Raw genomic sequence first — 10,000 nt, forward strand, 5'->3', positions numbered from 1 at the left:
TCAGGTGTTAGAAAAAAAAAAAAGCTGCAAAGGGCTTTAACACAGAGACACAAACATATATATGTCTAATGATGTATATGTATGTATGTATATATATATATATATATATATATATATATATATATATATATATATATATATATATATATATGTATTTATGTGTGTACATATGTATTTATATATGTATATATGTATTTACAGACATACAGTATATACACATGTAAACACCTAAATACATATATATATATATATATATATATATATATATATATATATATATATATATATACAGGGAGTGCAGAATTATTAGGCAAGTTGTATTTTTGAGGATTAATTTTATTATTGAACAACAACCATGTTCTCAATGAACCCAAAAAACTCATTAATATCAAAGCTGAATAGTTTTGGAAGTAGTTTTTAGTTTGTTTTTAGTTGCTAGTTGTCTAGTTGCTAATTTGTGGCTGCAAACGTATGACTCTTGTCTTGAGCTAGCTCCCAGTAGTGCATTACTGCCCCTTATACCAAGAAAATAAAGCAGATTTGAACATGAAGTAAATTGTTAAGAACTCTATCCAAATCGCAAGAGAAAAATAATATGGGCTTCATGTTCTTTTCATTTTATTGATCTAGTCAGCAAAATCCAGAAGTCCAAAGATATAAACCTTTAGAGATTCTGTAGGAATTGATTGAAAGGACCAGTAACTACAGTAGATTTGCATAATCAACAATTGCATGATAAAAAGACAATATAATTGCACTGACAAATTTCAAAGTTATGTCTATTTCTACTCCTTCTGTATCATGTGACAGCCATCAGCCAATCACAAATGCATATAAGTATATTCTGTCAATTCTTGCACATGCTCAGTAGGAGCTGGTGACTCAGAAAGTGTAAATATTAAAAGACTGTGCACATTTTGTTAAGGGAAGTAAATTGGAAAAATTTTTAAAATTGCTGCTCTATCTGAAACATTAAAGTTTAATTTTGACTAGACTGTCCCTTTAATCAACTTTTGTTCTAGGTGGTGATGTGATCTATATATTCAGAAGATTCATTCTAGGAACTGATAAAAATCACACAATTGTGTTAAATATGAATACAAACTCTTGAAATGCCATCATGTAAAATTTGTTTATTTATGTGGCATTATTTGTGCTTGTAGATTTAGAAGTTGATACAAATTTATCTTTTGATATGTCTGATTTTTAAGGGACATGAAAAAAATCTGAATTAATCTTTAGTGAGTCAGATAGAACATGCAATAAAAAAACTTCCAATATAATTATGTTATCAATTTTACTTAGTTCTTTCCATATCCTTTGCAAAAGAACATACCTCCAGATATGTGCATGCCTCTGAGAATATCTAGGTATGCACTTCAACAAAATGAGAGCATCAATTTGATAAATTAAAGGGACAGTCAACACCAGAATTTTTGTTGTTTTAAAAGATAGATAATCCCTTAATTACCAATTCCCCAGTTTTGCATAACCAACACAGTTATAATTATACAGGGAGTGCAGAATTATTAGGCAAGTTGTATTTTTGAGGATTAATTTTATTATTGAACAACAACCATGTTCTCCATGAACCCAAAAAACTCATTAATATCAAAGCTGAATAGTTTTGGAAGTAGTTTTTAGTTTGTTTTTAGTTATAGCTATTTTAGGGGGATATCTGTGTGTGCAGGTGACTATTACTGTGCATAATTATTAGGCAACTTAACAAAAAACAAATATATACCCATTTCAATTATTTATTTTTACCAGTGAAACCAATATAACATCTCAACATTCACAAATATACATTTCTGACATTCAAAAACAAAACAAAAACAAATCAGTGACCAATATAGCAACCTTTCTTTGCAAGGACACTCAAAAGCCTGCCATCCATGGATTCTGTCAGTGTTTTGATCTGTTCACCATCAACATTGCGTGCAGCAGCAACCACAGCCTCCCAGACACTGTTCAGAGAGGTGTACTGTTTTCCCTCCTTGTAAATCTCACATTTGATGATGGACCACAGGTTCTCAATGGGGTTCAGATCAGGTGAACAAGGATGCCATATCATTAGATTTTCTTCTTTTATACCCTTTCTTGCCAGCCACGCTGTGGAGTACTTGGACGCGTGTGATGGAGCATTGTCCTGCATGAAAATCATGTTTTTCTTGAAGGATGCAGACTTCTTCCCGTACCACTGCTTGAAGAAGGTGTCTTCCAGAAACTGGCAGTAGGACTGGGAGTTGAGCTTGACTCCATCCTCAACCCGAAAAGGCCCCACAAGCTCATCTTTGATGATACCAGCCCAAACCAGTACTCCACCTCCACCTTGCTGGCGTCTGAGTCGGACTGGAGCTCTCTGCCCTTTACCAATCCAGCCACGGGCCCATCCATCTGGCCCATCAAGACTCACTCTCATTTCATCAGTCCATAAAACCTTAGAAAAATCAGTCTTGAGATATTTCTTGGCCCAGTCTTGACGTTTCAGCTTGTGTGTCTTGTTCAGTGGTGGTCGTCTTTCAGCCTTTCTTACCTTGGCCATGTCTCTGAGTATTGCACACCTTGTGCTTTTGGGCACTCCAGTGATGTTGCAGCTCTGAAATATGGCCAAACTGGTGGCAAGTGGCATCTTGGCAGCTGCACGCTTGACTTTTCTCAGTTCATGGGCAGTTATTTTGCGCCTTGGTTTTTCCACATGCTTCTTGCGACCCTGTTGACTATTTTGAATGAAACGCTTGATTGTTCGATGATCACGCTTCAGAAGCTTTGCAATTTTAAGAGTGCTGCATCCCTCTGCAAGATATCTCACTATTTTTGACTTTTCTGAGCCTGTCAAGTCCTTCTTTTGACCCATTTTGCCAAAGGAAAGGAAGTTGTCTAATAATTATGCACACCTGATATAGGGTGTTGATGTCATTAGACCACACCCCTTCTCATTACAGAGATGCACATCACCTAATATGCTTAATTGGTAGTAGGCTTTCGAGCCTATACAGCTTGGAGTAAGACAACATGCATAAAGAGGATGATGTGGTCAAAATACTCATTTGCCTAATAATTCTGCACTCCCTGTATATATATATAGATATAGATATGTGCATTGGAGCCCTCTGCAGTCAAGTAGATAAAAACATGAAAAATCATATTTATGCAACATTCATATTTGATAAAGTGTTTAACTTTGTATTTGCTGTACATTTTTCACATTTCAATGTTCTTCACATAGGGAAATGTGTTCTAAGTATCTTTAAATAGATATCCCTATCTTTCGGCATTTATCAATGTGCAGTGGACATGATCCGCTATATCGGATCATGCCCGCTTGCACCATAGTAAATAGGCTCCTATATATATTAAAAAAATATTTATGAATAAATACATATTCTGCTATGTGAAGAACATTGGAATGTGAAATACTTATATTTCAAGTCGTGTTAAGCTCACTTGAGAAAATGCAATCTGGTTTGCGTGACTTGTTGGGTGTTCCACTTTTTACGCTCCATTGAAATTTAAGGGGGAATACATTAACACAGTTGGGATATTCGGACTTTGGCTTTTTGCATGCATTGGGTTTGCGCTCATGCAAAATCTTTTTACTTTCTAAATGTAATACACGCGCTACCTGACAGGGTAAAAAATCTGTTGTCTAGCGAAGTTAATGAGCGAGTGCAAACTACTGCTCCACTTGTAATCTAGCTCATAATCTGCTAAAAATAAACCCATGTTTATGACTGCCTCATCACAAATAGCCCCAATAAATTTAAATTACAGTTTTCATTATGCTTTTCATCACAAAAATCACCTACAAACACCTGATCCCCTCCAAAAATTTTACTTCCCAGGTAACTAATCAAAGTTCTATATACAAACCTAACTCTTGAAATGTTTTTAATGACGTTTGGCTGAAGACTCTTCTTTCTCTCAGTTATATTGTATCTGTTTTACCAAATATATCTTCTTCTTTAGAACCAGAACCATTCATAGTTGACCAGTTACAGGAAGTTACTGTTGATGAAGGAGAAGATGCTATCTTCAAGTGTAAAGTGTCTAAGGAGAATGCCCCAGATGTACAGTGGTACCTAGCTGGTGTTCCACTACAATCCAATGAAATGAATGAGATTGGTGTACACCGGGGAAAGATTCACACTCTGACTTTAAAAAAGGTGTCCCTGGAAGACATGGGCCTTGTAAGTTTCAGAGTTGGACAGAACACTACGGCAGCAGAGCTCCATGTAAAAGGTATACTCCTTATTGTCACTACTTACTGTTTAGGAAGCCTTGATTAACCCTTTGAGTGCTAACGATGGCTCTGAGCCGTCACAAATTTTCCCAGTTGGGTGCTGACGACGGCTCAGAACCGTCACTAGCACTCACCCACCTTGAGGGCAATCTCGGGGCTCCCATAGACTCCCACCCCGTCGATTGGGCCTGTATAGTGACAGGCATCTCCAGGGCTTCACGTTTTGTGCAGTGGCTTTATTGAAAATTTACAATGGACAGTATAGGAAAATGGGGCATGCAGCTTAGAAGCCTGTATCTCAGGCATCTAAACAGCTACAGACCCCCAAGACTTACCGTTCAAAAGGTAATCGCCTAACCTTTCCAACGGTATATGTCTTGGGGATTTAAAAAAATAAATAAAAAAGTTAAAAAAATATATATTTAAACAAATAAAAAATTAAAAAACCTCAAATCCAGCTTAGCACCCAGGTGGGAAATTGCTTAGCACTCAAAGGGTTAAACGGGACAATACGCTTTTTTAAAAATATTTTATTGCAAAGGTGACATAAAAAAGAATAATAAAGAAAAAAAATATCTCACTTTTTTCTTTAAAATCAAGTAGTGTAACATTGCTATTTAAGCCACTACCTGTGGTCTGTGAAGGGTGCTGTCATGGTGAAATATAGGGTTTCTTGGGGATGCTCGTCATATGATTGTTTCTTATATGCGCTCTGCTAACACAAGCAAGAGATGCAAAGTCAAAGCTTGTTAATGTACAACTTGTCACTCTCTTTAGACACCAGTACAGGCAGCTTTAGTCATTTATGCATGAACCTCTTTTTCTGATCTTATGAAGTTCTTTTACAGTATTCTGTTGTTGTGTTTTTGTAGCTTTTGCATACAATACATATCCCTTTAAAATATGTACCATGGAGCAAGTAGAAGATGTCCGTTACATTTAAATGGATTTTAACCAAATTATTTTGCTGAATGGTAGTTTTTCTCAACATTTCAGTAGCAAATGGCTTGAACATGAATTCATCCATGGGATTAATTGCTAGCTGGACAGGAACTGAACCATGAAAGGCAGAAAAGCAAACCATTATTTTAATTTAGGTACAGCTATAAAAAAAAAAAAAAAACCTTTAATACATTTAAAAATGCCAAAAGTAGATAATAAATGTTAAAAATGAATCCCCTGTTTTTGTGAAACTGCTATTAAGTGCGTGGGAGTCAAATCATAATTTAAAAGCATCCCTATTATTGCTACACAATTATTTATGTATATTTATGTTAATCAGTGTGACCATTTTTTCAAGAATGGTGTAAGTCCTAGATCCAAAAGAGAAAAACAAGATACTTGCAATTCTTTAAAGGTATCAAACCACAAAAAAATTAGTCATTTAAAAACATGTTTGATTATTCAAAAATCACGTGTTACAGATGTTGGAAGATCTCATTTACACTGCATTACAAGACACTATTTCTAATGTATACAATCTGTAGAAGTCCTAAAGTAACATTTAATAATTGAAAAAAATGTGCTCACATCTGCTGCCTTTTTTGATTGAAGGGTAAGCCCCAAGTTACCTGGGAAAGCAGCTGTATATTTAAAGAAGAGTTAAACTTTATTTCTCCCTATTGAATCTAAGGATATTTTAAAATGATAGATAAAAGATCAGGCAGACTTATTAATATCACTGAAAAAGATTGAAGACATAAAAAGTGTCTTAAGGGCTGGAGAAACCTGCCAGTGTGCATCTGCAACCAGATAATTAAACGCCAACACCCACAAAAAGTAATTTGATAGGATGCAGACAGCCACTCTACACATGCGCCCTTCCTTTCAGGGGTCACTAACATGCAGTCTCTTTCTTTTTAGTTCTCCATTTACCTCAATTGTTATATGAGAGGTCCAAGCATGGAAAGGAAGTTTAGTTATAGAAGAGTTTCTGAATTGGAAAGTAAACAAATATAATTTCCATTCCAGAACCTCTCATATAACTAGTTTACTTTCCAATATAGAACCCCTCATATAACTAGTTTCCTTTCCAATCCAGAACCCCTCATATAACTAGTTTATTTTCCACTTCAGAACCTCTCATATGACTAGTTTCCTTTCCAATCCAGAACCCCTCATATAACTAGTTTCCTTTCCAATATAGAACCCCTCATATAACTAGTTTCTTTTCCACTCCAGAACCTCTCATATAACTAGTTTCCTTTCCAATCCAGAACCCCTCATATAAATAGTTTATTTTCCACTCCAGAACCTCTCATATAACTAGTTTCCTTTCCAATCCATAAACCCTCATATACCTAGTTTCTTTTCCACTCCAGAACCTCTCATATAACTAGTTTCCTTTCCAATCCATAAACCCTCATATACCTAGTTTCTTTTCCACTCCAGAACCCCTCATATAACTAGTTTATTTTCCACTTCAGAACCTCTCATATAACTAGTTTCCTTTCCAATCCAGAACCCCTCATATAACTAGTTTCTTTTCCACTCCAGAACTTCTCATATAACTAGTTTGCTTTCCACTCCAGAACCCCTCATATAAATAGTTTTGTTTCCCCTCCAGAACCTCTCATATAAATAGTTTTGTTTCCCCTCCAGATCCTCTAATATAACTAGTTTGTTTTCCACTCCAGAACCTCTCATATAACTAGTTTGCTTTCCACTCCAGAACCTCTCATATAACAAGTTTCCTTTCCACTCCAGAACTTCTCATATAACTAGTTTGCTTTCCACTCCAGAACCCCTCATATAAATATTTTCCTTTCCACTCCAGAACCTCTCATATAACTAGTTTCCTTTCCAATCCATAACCCCTCATATAACTAGTTTCTTTTCCACTCCAGAACCTCTCATATAGCTAGTTTCCTTTCCAATCCAGAACCCCTCATATAACTAGTTTCCTTTCCACTCCAGAACCTTTCATATAACAAGTTTATTTTAAAATCCAGAACCTCTCATGTAACTAGTTTTCTTTTCACTCCAGAACCCCTCATATAACTTTTTCCTTTCCACTCCAGAAGCCCTCATATAACTAATTTCTTTTCCATTCCAGAACCTCTCATATAACTATTTTGCTTTCCACTCCAGAACCCCTCATATAAATAGGTTTTTTTTCCACTTCAGAACCTCTCATATAACTAGTTTGCTTTCCACTCCAGAACCTCTCATATAACTAGTTTGCTTTCCACTCCAGAACCTCTCATATAACTAGTTTGCTTTCCACTCCAGAACCTCTCATATAACAAGTTTCCTTTCCACTCCAGAACCCCTCATATAAGTAGTTTACTTTAAAATCAAGAATCTCTCGTATAACTAAATTCCTTTCCAATCCAGGACCTCTCAAATTACTAGTATCCTTTCCATTCCAGAAACTCTTGTTCAAATGATCAACTTGGAGCAGTAGCACACAAACGACTTATAGCGATATTGCAATTCACATATTGCACATTCCAAAGTTCTTTCCATATAAATAAATGTAATATTTCTGTATATATCTGAATAATTTTTGTTTAATATGTATCTATACCTATATATCTGTATAAACATATCCAGGTATATATACAGATGTATATAGCAAAATATATTGAAATGTATATATTACATATATTTTAATGTGAAGAACATTGGAATTTACAATATTAATAGCTCAGCTTGTTAGTGTGTGAGTATAGGTGTTAGTTTTTTTTCAGTTTGTGTGCTCCATTAAAGTCTATGGGGAAAATATCTGAATTACAACTCTTTGCACGTGTCGCAAGCTTTTTACTTTCAACTTGTAAAACAAGTGCTACCCAACACATGCAAAAAGTTAACTTCTAGCAAAGTATATATATTTCTATATGAGAAGGTTTCTATTGGGTAGGGAACTAGCAGCATAAGCAGTAAGGTGCTGTATTGCAAATGGAACTAGTTATTATATGAGATGTTCTGTAATTAATGGTTCTCTCACAAGTAAAGGGAAATAGGATGAATTTGTGCTTGGTGTGAATGAAATTTTTTTTTAAACTATTGCAGGCACCAGCTTACACTTGCAACTTCTAGTCAGATGAAAAATTCCACAGTCTGTTATTTTTAAAGAAGAATATTGAATTAAGTAACACCTAGTTCTTCAGGGAGGCATATCTCATTGTAGTGACTCCACACCAGTGTTTTGTTTTGTGTGATAGTCTTTTAAACAAATTTGCCTTTCATCTAAACAACATACATAACATATTTTCATTAAATTATTATCATTTGTTTTATTAACAAGCAGACTGTATAAAATCACTGGTTGACCAACAACTTTAAAGTGACAGTGAAGTTAAACTTTGATTAAAATGAATGTAAAGTTTATTGAATAAGTGCACGGATTTTAAAAATACTCTTGAAACAAGGGTACTTTCATTTATTAATCTTTACATTGAAGTGTATTTTTTAAATACTTACCTTTTATTTATGAAAAACGACTGGCTGTACTTAGCACAGCAATGATGAATCCGGCTTCCTCCAATCATTGTGTTCCCCCCCAAGGCATCCAGCTTGTGACGCCACACAATGATTGGAGGAAGCCGTATTTGTCATCAATCTGCTAACTAGAGCAGGAGCTGTCGAAGGAGGACCGCAGGTCTGCTTTCATAAAGAAAAAGGTAAGTATTTTAAAAAAGACGCTTCAATGTAAAGTTTAATGAATGAAAGTGCCCCTGTTTTTAAGAGTTTTTCTTTCTAATGGCATGGAGAGTCCACAAATCCATTCTAATTACTATTGGGAATTCAACTCCTGACCACCAGGGGGAGGCAAAGAACACCCCAGCAAAGCTTTAAGTATCCTCCCACTTCCCACAATCCCCAATCATTCTTTGCCTTTGTACATCATAGGAGGTGTGCGAAGATGGTGTCTGAAGAAAATCAAGTATTTAATCCTTTAATGGGTAGCTTTCCCTGCAAGCAAGGATTGGGGCAATGCTGTGTCCATGTAATCCTCTTTAATAAGAGTTATGGTGGCTACTAGCGGTTGGAGGTTGATGAGGTAGTCCTTACTTTTCCTCCAACAATTTATGCTAACCCCTATGTAGAAAACCAGGGTTGGTTACTCTGCTTTTCTTGTATCTTCATCTCCCTGTCAGCAGTCGGATGAGGCTAACAGACATGGACGTGCTCCACAGCAGAAGACCCTAGAGGGTGAGTCCTTTCTTATATTTCATAGAGTCAAGCAAATATCACAAAGGAAGGGCTAGGAAATCAGCGACCTAGTGGGACCTGATACCCTCAGGAGGGGTTTACATTTTTATTGTATATATATCCACAAGTTTGGGATATTTTGCGGCGGGCAGATTCCTAGTTTAAGTCAACCAGTGATAAGATTTATTGCGCTTTTATAGCCTTGGTGCCGCTATTTTTATTTCTATGAGGTTTGCATTTCTGCTGAGGCTTCTTTTGGGAGAAATGTTTTACAAGCGGTGGTGCCTTTTGTTTAGGTCTGCCTGTCTTGTTCTCCATCCCTTCCATTCTGTGTCCTCTAGCTTGGGTATTGGTTCCCACTAGTAATTAGAATGGATTTGTGGACTCTCCATGCCATTGGAAAGAAAACAACATTTTTTGCTTACCTGATAAATTATTTTCTTTCCAGGTATGGAGAGTCCACAACCTGCCCTTATCTAATTTTTTTAGACTGCTTATTTTGTTTTTTTGTCATTCTCTAAACTTCAGGCACCTTTATACCCTTTGTGTCCTCTTCTCTTTCCATAATCTTTCGGCTGAATGACTGGGGATTGTGGAAAG

General features: G+C 35.9%; 1 protein-coding gene across 1 annotated transcript in view; it reads left to right on the forward strand.

The window, feature by feature from the left end:
* Positions 1-10,000, forward strand: part of OBSCN (obscurin, cytoskeletal calmodulin and titin-interacting RhoGEF) — a 937,038-nt gene that overhangs the window by 349,106 nt on the left and 577,932 nt on the right. Inside the window, 1 exon segment of the mRNA XM_053713767.1 lies at positions 3,970-4,242. Coding sequence (XP_053569742.1) covers positions 3,970-4,242 — 273 coding nt within the window.

This window comes from Bombina bombina, chromosome 5, assembly GCF_027579735.1.
Source record: "Bombina bombina isolate aBomBom1 chromosome 5, aBomBom1.pri, whole genome shotgun sequence".
Classification (NCBI taxonomy): domain Eukaryota; kingdom Metazoa; phylum Chordata; class Amphibia; order Anura; family Bombinatoridae; genus Bombina; species Bombina bombina.